Below are 18,909 nucleotides of genomic sequence, written 5' to 3'. Positions count from 1 at the left end.
AAAATTGATAGTCTCTCATTCTCATTAACATATATTGATGTCTTCATTTTATTCTCTTTTATCAGATTACATAAAAGTTTTATTTTTACATCTTTTATTGTTTTCTATTTCAAATGGGAAGACGAAACAAATAGAAATAATTCCTCAAAGGAAGCCGCTTATGAGAAAGAAGAATCAAGCATTACAAAAGGCATTGAGATAATGAGACGTTTGAATTTAGTCTATGTACTCAACCCATTTCTTAAACCACTTTTTTTTCATATACAAGATGAGAAATAATTGAATGATGATCGTGTTTATTCCATTAGAAGTTTTTGTATTGTGGATTGTGATTACACCTTTTCATTATTTATAATTATTATATTTTGTATATTACATGTACATAAAAAATTCGAATGTATTAATGGTTGTGTGTAAATTTACATTTTCACGAAAATAATAGCCAAAACGAATATATAATCCAAAATGAATATATTAAAAATGATACAGATGAAATAGATTGACAATTTTTTTTTGTTAATACCATTCACATGCCTTTTTTTTTAACAATTATTTTATTATATTATTGCCATCAATAATGGTTATATATCTCCTATCATCAAATGTAATAGTTTTATCTACTAACCTATAACAGAAAAAACAAGGCCTTGATAATTCCATTTTTGCCCTCATTTTGGACACTTTAGGGGCATTGAGGTCATTTCCTAATTGGTGAAATTTCTTTGTTGACACCTCACCATTTTTTCACTATATATACTCACTTATTTGACTTGGGCTCTCATTTGAGAGACAAAGAAGAGAAAAAAATCGAAGAAGAAGAAGAAAGAAGAAGAAGAATCCAAAAGCAATCCCATCTCTTCACATCAGACCTGAACAAAATTACCGACATAATCTTCATCTCAGACAGTGTAACACCCACTTTGATAGTGTCTAGAATAATCAAAAGTGCGTTAAAACTGATATTGGATACATTAACTTTTACAATACAACATTGTCATCAAGACAAAAAGTTCAACAACTACAACAACCGAAGTCTTATGATACATTATTCCACATAGAGATTTGTCGTACAAGTCTACATATACAACCATTGCTACTATATCTATAATTATACATATGCATCAACTACTTTAACACCAAGATGAAGTCCTTGCAAGCATAATCAATCCAGAGCCTTTTCTTTACCTTTACCACGTGAAACCTGAGAACCTGAACAAATAAGGAGAGGGATGAGACATAATGCCTCAGTGAGTTCTATCTAACCCTAGCTAGTGATAACCTCGGGGAACACCTATGGTTACCACGTGTCTACAATACAACCTGACGGTTGATTATACGTGTGTGGTCATGTTTGCATAGACGGTAGTGCATGCTAGTCCCGTCTAGAATTTCATCAAAACTTGTTATAGACTTAATATCTCTAAGTGTGACATCGCGGTTAAGGGAAAAGTCTAAGACCGCTATACCAAGATACACTCTAAGTATCGAGGTCTATACATATGTCACATTACTAAGTCGGACGATTAGGGGAAAACCTAAGATCGTCATCGACAAAACTATCCTTAACTATTCTAGTCATAAGCTTGAACGTATCTAACGTCGTTTCATAACCAACAATAATTAAGTTAGGAGTTAGCGTTGAACAATAACAATATCTGAATTCGTTTTACGGAGAGCCCCGGGGTGGAGTAAACCCAAGCGCAAACCCTATCTAACCGATGGAAACCTATCTAAGGTAAACCAACGGAACTCCTTAAGTGACGTGTGGGTCCCTTACGGCTAATCCCGTTTCACCTAATGGAAACCTCTTGAAACCAACCTAGTGTGATCACAAGAGACACGGCACTCATATGTTGTTAAAACATTCTTAGTGAAAAGATATCTAATCGTATCACATTCTATCATACATCGTCTCTATGATGTTATTCTATTCTCGACAAACTATGCCGAGTCTCTATGTTTCTTCCCTTAATGAAAATATTACTTTCCCCTTCATGTTCAAGTGAATCTCTCATAAGTCGTTCTTGATGATTATGTTATGATTGTCATGATTTTTAATTCGAGAATCGTTATGTGTTATGTGCATTGCCTAGATGTCGTTTTGGGGTTATAAAGTTGTAAAGAAAAGCTTCGGAACGCACCACCGACCCTAAAATGGGCCAACAGACCAAAAGCACATTGGCAAGGTCAGACACTACATGCATATTAGGGTTTTTAATTCAAGGATTGGTTTCTTCTTGATTCGGGTTGCATGTTTTTAGAGACTTGTTCTTTGTGGTTTTGGTCTGTTTTTTTGTTGATTCTGGTTTGTGGTTTTGGTCTGTTGTTTGTTGTTTGTTGATTTTGTGGTTTTGGAGAGTTGTTTGTTGTGTTTTTTGCATGTTAGTGGTATTGTATTTGAGAGCCTTTTTAATGCATGTATGTGGATTGTGTTAATTTTGTTGGAATCATTGTCTAGAGAATTTTGTGTAATGATAAACAACATTTGAATGGTCTTTGTATTTCTGAAAAGTTCTAACACATGTTACCTAGATTTTGTTTCTTTTTCATGTGTTGTGCTCGAATTTTTTTTGTAAAATATCAACTTTTTTAAGTTTGTTACTCATATAGTATTTTGGGGATTGGTTTTAATGATTTTGTGTTTGGTGGTTTGTTTTGTTGTTTGCATGTTAGTGGTTTTGTAATATATGATTTATAAGTTGAAATAATTATAGTTTGAATTGATTTGAAGTTGCTTGCTATATATATATATATATATATATATATATTTATTGTTGTTCAAATTTTTAATTTTTGTGTTACATGAATAAATGAGAGGAATGTGCCATATGATTGGATTAACAAGCAGAAATTTGATCAGCATTGGTTGATAAAGGAAGGGGAGAAATTTCAATTTCCTGGTGGAGGTACTATAGTTCCGTCGTTATGTAATTGTTGTTTTTCAATTCTAACATTGATTCATCTGATTCTATGCTCATAGAATTATCTCCTTGGAGATTTCAAGCTTGCATGTAATGTCCTGATTTCGTTGAACGGCGGAAAAAACCCGAAGCCGATGAGCATACTTTCATTTACAAAATCTTTACGGTAATCATGAATTATGCAGGGGCTACAAACATTTTTATCCCGTAATTTTACTATTAAGTTTTCGTCAGTTTGCGAATGATATGGTTTTGGATGCTTCTTAGATAGAAGGACCCCAATTGATGGAATTTGGATTTAGAAATGATATTGCCAAAGTAGGACTGACAAAGTTTTTGTCTGATCTTTTCTGGATTGGAATGTTTTACCATCTTTACAATCTGTTATACAAATGTATCATTTTTGAGGCTATGCATTTCTCATAATATATGCAACTAACAGGTGGATTTAGTGTTGCATTTGACCCTCTTGATGGTTCGAGCATAGTAAACACAAATTTCACAGTAGGCACCATCTTTGGTGTATGGCCTGGTGATAAGTTGATTGGAGTAACAGGAAGAGATCAAGTTGTTGTAGCTATGGGAGTTTTAGGTCCTAGAACCACTTATGTACTTGCACTTAAGGACTTCCCTGGCACTCATGAATTTCTACTTCTTGATGAAGGTAACATTGATGTCATAAGATTTATGAGATTCTAATAAGGTAGCTATTACACTTTATGATACGTTCATTTTAGCGTAAAAGTTCGCAATGACTCTCTAAACTGAAAAAATGTTTGAGGAAATCAGAAAAGGTTGCATCAACCCTTTGAATTAAGCAACAATACTATATACTTTTGACTTGATCGTCTTCTCCAGAGATTGTAGGGTCCGTTCTCTCTCCAGGTATTTTCTTCTTCCTTCGATCAATTGGAGATGGTGATTTTTTGTCCTTTTTTTGTTGTTTGTATCATTTGTGTCATCGATGTCCGATGGCATGTTGCAGTTTTTGTTTTTCAAGAATTTCTTAGGGTTTTGTTTGTTTATTGCTTGCATGTCTTCAAAAATGCTTTTTGGATTATGGTTTAGGTTTAGGTTTTTGGTTTTGTTTTGCTGTTTGTTGTTTACGTTTTGTGTCTATCAATTCTAAGTTGAAAATTTTGATTGAAACTAAAAACTGGGTTTGTTTTGATAGTTTAATTTTTGTTGTTGTTCTTGGAGTGAAAGAGGGTGATTTTATGATTTTTGATGTTAATTTGTATCGATTTTGATGAGTTGAAGGAATTTGAAATTTTTTTTGAGGATGTTGTTGTAGTTTTTGGATGCTTCTATAAACAATAAACTTTTGGTTTGTCAGAAATGAGTTTTTATCTTAGCCAAAACAAAAATGTGTGAATTGTTAATATAGCATCTATTCATTCTGTGTTTTAATATTAGAATTGATACAAATGCAACAATAGGTGCTATGATATTTTGAAGGCATGATATGATTTTAGGTTTGTGTTGCCCAGTACATTCTGTTGCTGGTCTCTGCCCTCCACGAAAAACACCAACATTTGTTGGGCAATTGAGATAGTTGTTTGCAAAGCTTTGAAACTTCTTGATCTTGAGAATGTTCATTTACTGTTTGATGAATTGATTCAGAGAGCTTCTAATTGTGTTTCAAATCCAAGTGGTGGTTCTACTGGTTCAAATTCTAGGAAAATTGGTTATTCTAATGGTTCTTCTTCAACGGTCTCGACAAATTTTTCGAAGAATTTGGCTTCTGGTTCTGGTTCTAAAAGTGGTTTTGATAAGTAGGTCCCTTCAAGTGCTGTTTCTTCTACCTTGGTTCGTGTTGAGAAAGATGTTTCTGCCAAGGGTTTTGAATTGTTTACAAGAGATGATAGTTATGTTAGCAAGTCCAAGTCTACATTCTATCATAATTGGTTTGGATTCATCATTAAAATCCACAACTGCTGCAGGTATAATATTTCACATTTGCAATTTTGCTATTTATATTATTGTTTGTTTGGATAGCCATATTAAAGGTTTTAAACCATGGCAGTAGTAATGATAACGATCGGTTGTGTTGCTATTCTTGATATCGTTGAGAATTGTGGTCTCTAATGTGGTTGATGCTGCCTAAATTGCGGTCGAATTAGACTTTGATGGAATGTTGTACCGATGGGATGTTGTTTTGTAGGTCAAGATGGTGATAAGTTGAGTTTGATTAAACTTGCTAGCACAATTGAGGTTTCTGCAAAGAAAGGAACTCGTGATCTCAAGCTCCATGGCAAGTTGATGGACCAAGTTGATTGGCTGCCTGATTCTATAGGGAAGTTATCTAGCCTGATTCTTGGTATAATATTTCATTATTGCAATTTTGTTATTTATATTATTGTTCATGTCATGGTCCTTGAGTGCTAGGAATTATGGTGACAGCCACTGTTGTAAAAATTGGGCTCATGACATATTGGCTGCTGCTTAATCGAAACTTGCTCTATTTGTTATTTGTGAAATGTTTTCAGAAGATTAAAACATCCAGATTTATTGCACTGACTTTTTTTTGTTAATTAAGGCTGTGGCCATGGTGAAGAAGACACCTGCTTATCAAAATAAACTAAGGGCGTTGGAGCTTGAGCGCAGTGGTGGGATTACAAATAAGAAGAAGGGGCAAAAGAATAAGGATAGGTATGGTATCATTATGATTCTATATAGTTCGTGTGTGTGATTTTCCTCCTTGCAAACTTTCATTTCCTCTGTTAAACCAGTTTCTCTTTGATTCATAAGATTTTGATTCATTGCCTGTAATTTCTTTACTTTTGGTACACAATGGCACAATCTGAATGAGCCTTTCTTAGTGACTGATATCTAGGATCATCATGCATGCAGATATCAAATGCTTACTTGCAGTTTCTGCACGGATTCGGCACCAAGATCTTATTTGAGTTTGTAAAGGAAATGCCTAAGTCTGAGACCCCAATTAGGATTGAGATAACTACTCTTACATGGGTTGTCCTGCAACTTTTTTCGGTAAGTGCATAAATATCTGAACAAATAGGTAGTTATATGTCTATAAGTTGTAATCATGATGTAAGTAAATTTTCTTTATGGATTTTCTGCTCATGGAACAATACATGACTCATATTCAAAGTCAATAATTGTACCTAACATCTAATCCAAACACAATAGAGAAAGTGTTTTAGTGTACTTATCTATTGAACATGAGTACTATTCAAGCTCCATATGCATTTTATATAGGTTGTTCTGACATCGCTGGTTTATGAGAAGCAACACAAATTAATAATCATGATTTCATGCATGGTCTTGGTGACGGGCCATATTGGATGATTTCATATGGTTATTTTCTTGCCTTATCAGCGATATATATGTTGTGTTTTGTGATATTCGGCTTAGTCTTGGGTAAGAATATAATTATTTGACTCTTTATTCTTGGCATTCTCGCACTCTGTCTAATGTTGCTGACATCATTTTCAGAATTAAAATTCTTCACCTTGAATGACTACAGCATCCAATTCGTGTTCTATTTCATCTATGTAAACTTACAAATTTCAATGGTGTAACGCCCGTCTTAATTATTTAATTAATTCAATGAAGTTTAGAATCTATTTATAAATATATGCTTATATGATTTATGATCTAAGTGATTTACATGATTTGTATGTGTGAATTATATGATTTATGAAGTTGAGTGGTTTATATGATGTATAAATAAATTATGTGAAGTATATGATTTTGTGAAGTTGTTATGTTGGTGTGACTTATTTTATTATTAAATAAAATAAGATATGAAAAGTAAGATAAAAATATTAAAAATGGGGCTGTTTGGTGAGAAGAGTAAGTTTAGAGGTGAGTAGAGTAATAAGGAGAAATAAATATAACAACATAAGTTAGAAAATGTTTTTTTACGTAACGCTTTTGGAGAGAAGGGAGAAAAGTCAGAAAGAGAAAAACAAGGGAGAGAGAGCTGCGATTATGCCAACACCAGGTAAGGGTAAGACTAACTTTCAATATTATTAAGGGTATGATTCTGAAAAATGAATTTAGCATGATTAGGTTGAGTTTTGGTGAGAATTGAGAATTAGGGTTATTGACCAATTTGAGGATTGAACCATGAAAAGATGTTAGATTGATGCAAAATTAGTGTACATACCTTAGATATTACCTAGGGTGTTAATTAGATGCTAATTGGATGAAAGAACCATGAGGTTAGATGAAAAGTTGTGATTTTTAGGTTTCTGGCCGTACTGACATTCATCGCTCGCAACTGCGAGCAGAAACACTCGCAACTGCGAGCTGCAACCCATCGCTCGCCACTACGAGCAACATCACTCGCGACTGCGAGCTAGGCCATTGAGCTCGCCACTGCGAGTAGAACCACTCGCCATTGCGAGTAGACCTGTAGTTGCCCAGAACAGTTTTGGTTTGCGATCCCTTCGCACGTGTAGTCATGAATTGATTTTAGGAGTATGAATGAGGGTTGTTTAGGATGATTCCAGATGTTACAGAAGTCTGTTTATAGGACTGAGATTATTAGTAATGATGTATGAGTTTTATTATGATGTTCTAAGATGGTTATGTTGTTGTAATTCATTTCCCAATTAATGTTAATGCATTCTAGCACTATATGTATGCTGTATCTTGCTGTTGTTTAATGTTGTTGACAGTTCATGTCTTGAAGTTGCAAGAGTCGGTCTAAGTTGTAAAGATTTAAGAAGTTGTCCATGTTAATGGAATTATAAGAGATGTTCATGATGTCATCTAAGTTGTAGGAAGATTGAGTCCATTGCATACTCATTAAAGATGGGGGCTTGAGGCCCGGCAGCTTAATGCTCAAACGACGTTGGGGGCTTGAGGCCCGGCAGCTTTTTCTCACTTTTGTTGAAGAGCCTATTTACGCTCATATATGTTGGGGGCTTGATGCCCTGAATGGTACCGCATGCATTTGCATATCAAGAAGTTTCACGATGATTTAAGTTGTTAAGAGTTGCATTGTTAAGTTGAGTCGCATTGTCGGGTCAAGTGCTGGGTCGAATACGATGTCTGATGATGATTTTAAGATGCTACTTGATTATGATTTAAAGATGAAATTTGATTACGAACTAATGATGATATTTGATGATGATATTTGATTATGATCTGATATGATGGTAAATGATAAATGTTTAATATGTTAATGATGTTTTATGTTGTTAAATGCATTTTGATGAATTATATGCTTAATTTGTTGACTGTGAAATCTCACCCCTTCTGCTTGAAAATGTTGCCCTTCGTATGGGTAACTTGCAGGTAATAAAGACTAGAAGTGTTCGTGAGAGGACTCCTCACTTGTGTCTAGGTGCTCTGATACGTAACGGGATGGGACTTGCTTTCTTATATATTCCTTACGTGTCTTTTATGAACTTTTTATGAATAAGTATTGAACCAAATTATGAGATTTTCTGATAAGGCCTGCGTGCCAAGACTTTATTCGTGTTGAACTATTTCCGCTGCGTATTTTCAGACTTTTATGATGTTGAACCTGGAAGTATATTTATTAATATCTGTTTTATGACTTTCAAGTAGTATGTGACATTCCGTTTATGATTTAAATACTCTGATTTAATATGAAATTTTTATGTTGGGAAAACGGAGTGTTAAAATTGGTATCATAGCAGGTTGGTCCGTCCGGCCAAGTAGTTGAGTCAAGTAGGGTCGTTAGCAGTTGGAATACCATTATTATGTTATTCTAATTGTTGTGTGTTGTGCAGAGAAGAAGAGACCTGGAGACTGCAAATTTTATCTGTTATAAGAGGACTAAAATGGCTGGAAGTAATGATGCTGCGATTGCTGCTGCGTTGGAAGCTGTGGCCCAAGCTGTGGGACAACATCCGAATGCTGGTGCTGGTGTTAATGCTGAAGTGAGAATGTTGGAGGCTTTTCTGAGAAATCATCCTCCCACTTTCAAAGGAAGGTACGACCCTGATGGAGCACAAACATGGCTCAAGGAGATTGAAAGAGTTTTCAGAGTTATTCAATGCACTGATGATCAGAAGGTGCGTTTTGGTACGCACATGCTGGCTGAGGAAGCTGATGACTGGTGGGTGAGCCTCCAACCTACCCTAGAGCAAGATGATGCGGTTATTACTTGGGCTGTGTTTAAGAGAGAGTTCCTAAACAGATATTTTCCTGAGGATGTTTGTGGAAGAAAAGAGATCGAGTTCCTTGAGCTGAAGCAAGGAAACATGTCGGTGACCGAGTATGCAGCAAAGTTTGTGGAGTTGGCTCAGTTCTATCCACACTATACTGGAGACAATGCTGAGTTTTCTAAGTGTATCAAGTTTGAGAATGGTTTGCGTGCTGATATTAAGCGAGCCATTGGTTACCAGCAGATCCGTGACTTTTCTGCTTTGGTGAGCAGATGCAGAATCTATGAAGATGATAGCAAAGCTCACTATAAGATTGTGAGTGAGAAGAGAGGTAAGGGCCAGCAAAGTCGCCCAAAGCCTTACAGTGCTCCTGCTGATAAAGGAAAAGGGAGAGCTATTGATGAGAGGAGGTCGAATAGAAAGGATGTTGCTGCTGAGATCGTTTGTTTTGCTTGTGGCGAGAAAGGCCATAAGAGTAATGCTTGCACTAAGGATATTAAACGGTGCTTTCGTTGTGGCAGTAAAGGACATACACTTGCAGAGTGTAAGCATGGAGACGTTGTGTGTTTTAACTGCAATGAAGAGGGTCATATTGGGTCTCAATGCAAGAATCCGAAGAAGGCTCAGACTAGAGGGAAAGTGTTTGCTTTGACTGGTACTCAGACTGAAAATGAGCATCGTTTGATCAGAGGTACTTGTTATATTAACGATACTTCTTTAGTTGCTCTTATTGATACTGGTGCTACACATTGTTTTGTTGCTCTTGATTGTGCCTCTAAGTTGGGCCTTGCTATGTCTGATATGAATGGAGAAACGGTTGTCGAAACTCCAGCTAAGGGTTCGGTGACCACTTCTCTTGTTTGTTTGCGGTGTCCCTTGTCAATGTTTGATCGTGATTTTGAGATTGATTTAGTTTGTCTACCTTTGAGTGGAATGGATGTGATTCTTGGTATGAACTGGTTAGAGTACAATCATGTCCTCATTAATTGTTTTAGTAAGTCGGTGCGTTTCTCCTCTGTTGAAAAGGAAAGTGGAGCGGAGTTTTTGTCTACTAAGCAGCTGAAGCAGCTAGAACGCGGTGGAATTTTAATGTTTTCTTTGATGGCATCCTTATCTTTGGAGAGTCAAGCAGTAATTGATAAGTTACAAGTAGTGTATGATTTCCCTGACGTTTTTCCTGATGAAATTCCTGATGTGCCGCCGGAGAGAGAAGTTGAATTTTCTATTGATCTTGTTCCGGGAACGAAGCCTGTTTCTATGACACCTTATCGTATGTCAGCTTCTGAGTTGGCTGAGTTGAAGAAACAGTTGGAAGATTTGCTTGATAAGAAGTTTATAAGACCAAGTGTTTCACCTTGGGGAGCGTTGGTGTTGTTGGTTAAAAAGAAGGATGGTAGTATGAGGTTATGTATTGACTATCGACAGTTGAACAAAGTAACTATAAAGAATAGGTATCCACTTCCCAGAATTGATGACTTGATGGACCAGTTAGTGGGTGCACGTGTGTTCAACAAGATTGACTTGAGGTCGGGTTATCACCAGATTAAGGTAAAAGATGAAGATATGCAAAAGACGGCTTTTAGGACGCGATATGGACATTATGAATATAAGGTGATGCCTTTTGGTGTTAGTAATGCGCCTGACGTGTTTATGGAGTATATAAATCGCATTTTTCATGCATTTTTGGATCGCTTTGTGGTTGTGTTCATCGATGATATTTTGATTTACTCTAAGACAGAAGAAGAACATGCTGAGCATCTGAGAATTGTCCTGCAAGTGCTGAAAGAGAAGAAGTTGTATGCTAAATTGTCTAAATGTGAATTCTGGTTGAAGGAAGTAAGTTTTCTTGGCCATGTTATTTCTGGTAGTGGTATTGCAGTCGATCCGTCTAAAGTTGAAGCAGTATCACAATGGGAGACTCCTAAGTCGGTTACAAAGATTAGAAGCTTTTTGGGTTTGGCAGGTTACTACCGAAGATTTAGAGAAGGATTTTCTAAGTCAGCACTTCCGTTAATGCAGTTGACGTGTAAAGGTAAAACCTTTGTGTGGGATGTTCATTGTGAGAACAGTTTTAATGAATTGAAGAAGCGTTTGACGACGGCTCCAGTTTTTATTTTGCCAAAACCTGATGAACCTTTTATGGTGTATTGTGATGCATCTAAGTTAGGCTTAGGCGGTGTGCTTATGCAAGATGGTAAAGTGGTTGCTTATGCATCAAGACAGTTGAGAATTCATGAACGAAATTATCCTACTCATGATCTTGAATTAGCTGCAGTTGTATTTGTGCTTAAGATTTGGAGACATTACTTGTATGGTTCGAGATTTGAGGTGTTTAGTGATCACAAGAGTTTAAAGTATCTGTTTGATCAGAAGGAATTGGATATGAGGCAACGAAGATGGCTCGAATTGTTGAAGGATTATGATTTTGGTTTGAATTACCATCCGGGTAAAGCTAATGTTGTTGCAGATGCCTTAAGTAGGAAGAATTTACACATGTCTGCTATGATGGTTAAAGAGTTTGAATTGCTTGAACAGTTTAGAGATTTGAGCTTAGTTTGTGAAATGTCGTCTCGGAGTGTTAAGCTAGGAATGCTGAAGATTGATAATGATTTCTTGAAAAGTATCAAAGATGCGCAGAAAGTTGATGTTAAGTTTGTAGACTTGTTGGTTGCTAGTATTCAAACTGAAGATGGTGACTTTAAGGTCGATGATCAAGGTGTGTTGAGGCTTCGAGGGAGATTTGTATTCCAGACAATGATGAGATAAAGAAGATGATTCTTGAAGAGAGTCATAGGAGTAGCTTGAGTATTCATCCGGGAGCTACAAAGATGTATCATGACTTAAAGAAGTTGTTTTGGTGGTCTGGATTGAAACGTGATGTAGCACTATTTGTGTATTGTTGTTTGATTTGTCAGAAGTCGAAGGTAGAGTATCAGAAACAGGCTGGGTTGATGACACCGTTAGATGTACCAGAATGGAAATGTGATAGTATATCCATGGATTTTGTGACGAGTTTGCCGAATACTCCTAAAGGGAATGACGCTGTTTGGGTGATTGTTGATAGATTGACGAAGTCGGCACACTTCATTCCGATTAATATTAGTTTCCTTGTAACTCAGTTGGCGGAAATTTATATTCGAGACATTGTGAAGCTGCATGGTGTTCCTTCGAGCATTGTGTCGGATAGAGATCCAAGATTTACTTCCAGATTTTGGAAGAGTTTGCAAGAGGCTTTAGGCTCTAAGTTGAGATTGAGTTCGGCTTATCATCCTTAAACAGATGGTCAGTCAGAAAGAACGATTCAGTCACTTGAAGATTTGTTGAGAATTTGTGTACTTGAGCAAGGTGGAACTTGGGATAGTCATCTCCCGTTGATAGAGTTCACATATAATAACAGTTATCATTCAAGTATTGGAATGACACCTTTTGAGGCTTTGTATGGTCGGAGGTGTAGGACTCCGTTGTGTTGGTTTGAAACAGGTGAAAGTGTGGTTTTAGGACCAGAAATTGTTCAACAGACTACTGAGAAGGTGAAGATGATTCAAGAAAAGATGAAAGTGTCGCAGAGTCGACAAAAGAGTTAACATGATAAGCGTAGGAAAGACCTTGAGTTTCAAGAAGGAGATCACGTGTTCTTGAGAGTTACTCCAATGACCGGTGTTGGTTGTGCATTGAAGTCAAAGAAGTTGACTCCGAAATTTATTGGTCCATATCAGATATCGGAAAGAGTTGGAACGGTGGCGTACCGAGTAGGTTTACCACTGCATTTATCGAATTTGCATGATGTGTTTCATGTGTCGCAACTGAGGAAGTATGTTCCAGACCCGTCCCATGTGATCCAGAGAGATGATGTGCAAGTAAGAGACAACCTTACGGTGGAAACTTTACCAGTGAGGATCGAAGATCGTGAAGTGAAGAAGTTGAGAGGCAAAGAGATACCTCTTGTGAAAGTCGTTTGGGACGGAGCGACTGGCGAAAGCTTGACGTGGGAGCTAGAAAGTAAGATGCTGGAGTCCTATCCAGAGTTGTTTGCTTGAGGTAAATTTTCGAGGACGAAAATTCTATAAGTTGTTGAGAGTTGTAACGCCCGTCTTAATTATTTAATTAATTCAATGAAGTTTAGAATATATTTATAACTATATGCTTATATGATTTATGATCTAAGTGATTTACATGATTTATATGTGTGAATTATATGATTTATGAAGTTGAGTGGTTTATATGATGTATAAACAAATTATGTGAAGTATATGATTTTGTGAAGTTGTTATGTTGGTGTGACTTATTTTATTATTAAATAAAATAAGATATGAAAAGTAAAATAAAAATATTAAAAATGGGGCTGTTTGGTGAGAAGAGTAAGTTTAGAGGTGAGGAGAGTAATAAGGAGAAATAAATATAACAACATAAGTTAGAAAACGTTTTTTTACGTAACGCTTTTGGAGAGAAGGGAGAAAAGTCAGAAAGAGGAGAACAAGGGAGAGAGAGCTGGGATTCTGCCAATACCAGGTAATGGTGAGACTAACTTTCAATATTATTAAGGGTATGATTCTGAAAAATGAATTTAGCATGATTAGGTTGAGTTTTGGTGAGAATTGAGAATTAGGGTTATTGACCAATTTGAGGATTGAACCATGAAAAGATGTTAGATTGATGCAAAATTAGTGTACAGACCTTAGATATTACCTAGGTGTTAATTAGATGCTAATTGGATGAAAGAACCATGAGGTTAGATGAAAAGTTGTGATTTTTAGGTTTCTGGCCGTACTGACATTCATCGCTCACAACTACGAGCAGAAACACTCGCAACTGCGAGCTGCAACCCATCGCTCGCCACTGCGAGCAACATCACTCGCGACTGCAAGCTAGGCCATTGAGCTCGCCACTGCGAGTAGAACCACTCGCCATTGTGAGTTGACCTGTAGTTGCCCAGAACAGTTTTGGTTTGCGATCCCTTCGCACGTGTAGTCATGAATTGATTTTAGGAGTATGAAGGAGGGTTGTTTAAGATGATTCCAGATGTTACAGAAGTCTGTTTATAGGACTGAGATTATTAGTAATGATGTATGAGTTTTATTATGATGTTCTAAGATGGTTATGTTGTTGTAATTCATTTCCCAATTAATGTTAATGCATTCTAGCACTATATGTATGTTGTATCTTGCTGTTGTTTAATGATGTTGACAGTTCATGTCTTGAAGTTGCAAGAGTCAGTCTAAGTTGTAAAGATTTAAGAAGTTGTCCATGTTAATGGAATTATAAGAGATGTTCATGATGTCATCTAAGTTGTAGGAAGATTGAGTCCATTGCATACTCATTAAAGATGGGGGCTTTAGGCCCAGCAGCTTAATGCTCAAACGACGTTGGGGGCTTGAGGCCCGGCAGCTTTTGCTCACTTTTGTTGAAGAGCCTATTTACGCTCATATATGTTGGGGGCTTGATGCCCTGAATGATACCGCATGCATTTGTATATCAAGAAGTTTCACGATGATTTAAGTTGTTAAGAGATGCATTGTCAAGTTGAGTCGCATTGTCGGGTCAAGTGCTGGGTCGAATACGATGTCTGATGATGATTTTAAGATGCTACTTGATTATGATTTAAAGATGAAATTTGATTACGAACTAATGATGATATTTGATTATGATCTGATATGATGGTAAATGATAAATGTTTAATATGTTAATGATGTTTTATGTTGTTAAATGCATTTTGATGAATTATATGCTTAATTTGTTGACTGTGAAATCTCACCCCTTCTGCTTGAAAATGTTGCCCTTCGTATGGGTAACTTGCAGGTAATAAAGACTATAAGTGTTTGTGAGAGGACTCCTCACTTGTGTCTAGGTGCTCTGATACGTAACGGGATGGGACTTGCTTTCTTATCTATTCCTTACGTGTCTTTTATGAACTTTTTATGAATAAGTATTGAACCAAATTATGAGATTTTCTGATAAGGCCTGCGTGCCAAGACTTTATTCATGTTGAACTATTTCCGCTGCGTATTTTCGGACTTTTATGATGTTGAACCTGGAAGGATATTTATTAATATCTGTTTTATGACTTTCAAGTAGTATGTGACATTTCGTTTATGATTTAAATACTCTGATTTAATATGAAATTTTTATGTTGGGAATACAGGGTGTTACAAATGCCATTTCTTTTGGCTTCCTTTTTTTCAAATGTTAAGACTGCTACAGGTTTGTTTCTACTTTAAGTTGTTCATAATAACTGGTGTGTTAATATTGCCTTTTCTCAGATCTCATTACTAATGTTTTTGATATTTGCAGTAATCGCATATATAGGTGTCTTTGGAACCGGGCTATTAGGCGCTTTCTTTTCCAATTTTTTGTTCAAGAAACATCATTTCCAAGTAAGTTATGTGACTGAAGAATGATACCTTTCCAAGTTGTTAATATGATTTTAACTATGAGTGGGTAACATTGTTGATGATGCCAATTAATGGGGTTCATTTCCAAGTATCCTAAGTCTTCATTTCGCAAAACATTAAAAGGAAAGAAGGAAATCTAGAGGAACAATGATCTTCACATAAACCACATGAAATTACTTCAAAAAATTTCAACACAACGAAGAAAAGATAAATTTTTTAATTGTTAATAAGCCACATGAAACATCAGAATAGATTTTATTAATTGATGAATTTGATTACCTGAATTTTCCCATGGATTATAATCCGAATCAGTTTCATCTTCACTTTCAAAGTCATTATTTATAGCTTATAAAGTTTATTTGACAGTCGAGATTAGAGGAGTATCCGAGTATGATTGGATAAGTTATCATATTCATATACAATCACTTATTCGATGAATTAATTCATTTGCAATTTTTGGTGATCTTTGCAATAGTTTGGCCCCCTGCCAAATGCACGACCTGTTATGCCACTTCCTATTCCATACCAAAGAATCGGAAACAACTCTTTCCGACCTTTACCTCCAGCTGGCCCACATGCTCTACTCCAGATTCTACCTCATCCGAATCTTGGTCCTAATACGTCAAGCCAACAACCAATTGTTGGATATTCTAATTTGATTAGTTCACTCATTGCCCAAGGTGTTATCTCATTGGCTAATCAAGCCCCTGCGAAGGTAACTAAATCAATCGTTAGTTCAGTTTTTATATCACATTTTCCTTCCATTTTACTTGATTGCGTACCAATTTTGTTATTGTATTCTGTTTGTAGGATTTTATTGGCCTTGAGTTTGATCCAAATATTCTCAAGGTTCGTCATGAATATGTAATTTGTGATTTATATGGTGATTTTCCTAGACAATGCACAACTTGTGGCCATCGATTCAAATCCAAAGATGAGCACAGCAGTCACATGGATTGGCATGTGACAAAGAACCGTATGTCTAAAAACTGTAAGCAAAAGTCCTCTCGCAAGTAGTTTGTGAGTGAGACGATGTGGCTAAAAGGTGCAGAGACATTGGGAGTTAAGTCAACTCCAGGTTTTTTGCCAACCGAGACCACCGAAGAAAATAAAGATGAAGAGTTGGCAGTTCCGTTCGATGAGGATTAAAATACATGTGCATTATGTGGAGAACCTTTTGACGTGTTTTACAGTGATGAAACGGAGGATTGGATATGCAGAGGAGTTGTATATCTTAATGCGCCTAATGGAATAACAACAGGCATGGACATGTTGCTGTTAGACCCCATTATTCATGCTAAATGCATATCTTAATCTACCCCGTGTGAAGATTTTGCGGTATATGAAGGGGTATGTGTGTCTATTTAATCGCTGCTAACTTCGCATGATGTTATTATTGCAAGTGGACTTTTGCATATGCTGGTGTTTCAAGCCGGAAATATTTATTCTTTTGTTTTCATCATTATATGCAGGGCACCTATGAAGAAGGAAGTCAAAGAAAATGAACGCGGAGCTGATTAAAGTGGTCCACTTTTGTTCGTTGTAACTTACGAGTTCCGGATTAATGTATGATTTTACATTTTTTTAGAGTAGAGCACAATCTTCTGAAATACATGGCCTCTTGCCTAAATTATGTACATGTATAGTTGCTCTTGTGTAGTATGCATATTTTATTGCAATCAAAAGCTTACATTTAACCTGCAAATCTAAACGGTGTATTGATGAACGAATGAATGAGAATACTACAGATATTTGATGTTTTTTTCCCTTCTAGGAGTATTTTCGCTGGACATTTTATTTTACTGTCAGTGGCTGTTTTGTCTTAGTGTTGTTTAATTACTTTTGTTCTATTGTTTTGTTGTTTCATTGAATGAAAAGAATTCTAAGCTCTGAGATGGAGTCACCAATGTGCAATATAACTTAGAAAATAGTGGTTCATGTTACACTATAATCTTTAACACTTTGTCCTTAAAGAAGAGATTTAGTTAATTTGACAAAACAAAATATATGCTCTTTTCATGAATCAAGACTTGATAAGGCTTTGATAAATATTTTGATAAATATTTCTAATGTTTGTGCAATATTCCTTAATTTGCTCATTTTTTCTTTGGAACAAATTTTTTACAAGATACGTTATTCAACCCGTGCAAAGCACGGGATTGTAACTAGTTTCTTTTGACCAAACAAAACACAATCATTTAATTTAAGTGTCATTTCCTCTCATTTCATTGACAATCAATATATTCATATTTTTCTCCTTTAATTTGTCAATTAGACAATTACTATTAAATAATAATCTTTTGAGGGGATTTTGTTTAGGGTATTATTAAATAATATTTGTAATTTAGTTATCCAATAAATAGCATCCATTTGCAAGCAATTTCACGCACCATTTCAAATCAAAAATTGTAATCTTTTTGATATTTTGTCTCAATCTCATGTCTTTTTCTTCTTATTTTTTCTCTAAGTTTCACATATTTGTATACTTAATACTTTATACAATTCTCAATATTAATTTTTTCCGTTTGTTAAGGACAATCACGATAAAGCAATTTAAGAGTTATTAACGTGTCATAAAAAATTAGAATGATTTTATAAAGATTGAAATGTATCATTTAATCATTTAGAATTGAAATGTCTCGTTTGATTGATCAGACAGAAAAAGAAAAAAAAATGTTATTTAAATAATACTGTTATTGAAAGGAAACAAAAAATATTAAAGTATGTTATAAGAATAAATAGAAAACATTTGAAATTCAAATAATTCAGTTTTTTAATACGTATAAAAAAACTTAATTATTTGAATCTTTTAACATTTTTTATTATTTAGTAAAAACATTAATAAATAACGCTATTGAAATTCAAATAAGTCAGGTTATTTAGTAAAAACATTAATAAAAAAAGATAGATTGCTAGTGGTTTCTAGGCATGGCAATGGGGCAGGATGGGGACGGGTTTTACATTCCCCACCCTCATACCCGATTCTCATGTACTTACCTCTTACCCTACCTATATCCAACGGTGATGAGAAATTGAACCTCATCCCCGTCCCCGATGGGTGCGGGTATCCCCGCCACATCCCCGTCCTCTCATTGAAAAAAAAAATTAATAAAAAATAGAAGTTTTTTTTCAACCCCTAGAGAAATCTTATAATGCATTATCCAACAATATGTTCACTTTGACGTTTGTTAGACCGATTGATTTAATTACTCCTTTAAATATCAATGGTAGTTTTTACAACACAACAATTATTAAACAAAATAACATGACATATCAACATAAAGTAATTTTTTGCATTTAGGACGGGTTTGGGTATAGGTTCGGGGTGGGTACATGATCGTACCCGTTACCCGTCCCATACCCGTGTTTTTAATTCGGGGAAAACCCAAACTCATACCCAAACCCAGTCAAAAAAGGGAAAACCCGTCAAATTGGGTTTGGTTTGGGCGGGTAACCACGGATATGAGTTTTGTTGCCATACCTAGTGGT

The 18,909-nt window shown here is 35.7% G+C and overlaps 1 protein-coding gene, 2 long non-coding RNA genes and 1 pseudogene across 5 annotated transcripts; all 4 read left to right on the top strand.

Moving 5' to 3' along the window:
- The first annotated feature begins 2,812 nt into the window (after positions 1 to 2,812).
- Positions 2,813 to 3,503, top strand: LOC146913773 (uncharacterized). Its single transcript, XR_015013818.1, has 3 exons — positions 2,813 to 2,906; positions 2,981 to 3,087; positions 3,364 to 3,503. It is a non-coding gene; the product is annotated as an uncharacterized LOC146913773 (long non-coding RNA).
- A 1,153-nt stretch (positions 3,504 to 4,656) lies between these two features.
- On the top strand, positions 4,657 to 6,461 carry LOC146913772 (uncharacterized). 2 transcript variants are annotated; one of them, XR_015013817.1, is made up of 5 exons: positions 4,671 to 4,864; positions 5,086 to 5,573; positions 5,775 to 5,915; positions 6,144 to 6,305; positions 6,381 to 6,461. It is a non-coding gene; the product is annotated as an uncharacterized LOC146913772 (long non-coding RNA). The 2 variants fall into 2 exon arrangements; XR_015013816.1 differs by having other exon boundaries at positions 4,657 to 4,864; positions 5,775 to 6,305.
- A 2,243-nt stretch (positions 6,462 to 8,704) lies between these two features.
- Positions 8,705 to 14,230, top strand: LOC146913771 (uncharacterized). The gene is made up of 3 exons (XM_085720982.1): positions 8,705 to 9,869; positions 9,996 to 10,225; positions 14,219 to 14,230. Exons 1-3 carry the CDS (start codon positions 8,705 to 8,707, stop codon positions 14,228 to 14,230), a joined length of 1,407 nt encoding a protein of 468 aa, XP_085577108.1.
- A 1,515-nt stretch (positions 14,231 to 15,745) lies between these two features.
- Positions 15,746 to 16,845, top strand: LOC146913770 (polyadenylation and cleavage factor homolog 4-like; annotated as a pseudogene). The gene is made up of 2 exons (XR_015013814.1): positions 15,746 to 16,135; positions 16,231 to 16,845. The product of XR_015013814.1 is annotated as a polyadenylation and cleavage factor homolog 4-like (transcript).
- The last annotated feature ends 2,064 nt before the right edge of the window (positions 16,846 to 18,909 follow it).

The sequence above is a fragment of the Medicago sativa genome, chromosome 6 (assembly GCF_051527215.1).
Source record: "Medicago sativa cultivar Bolivia chromosome 6, Bolivia_mono, whole genome shotgun sequence".
Lineage (NCBI taxonomy): Eukaryota > Viridiplantae > Streptophyta > Magnoliopsida > Fabales > Fabaceae > Medicago > Medicago sativa.
The sequence above is the reverse complement of the archived record's forward strand: the minus strand, read 5'-3'. Positions and strand labels throughout refer to the sequence as shown.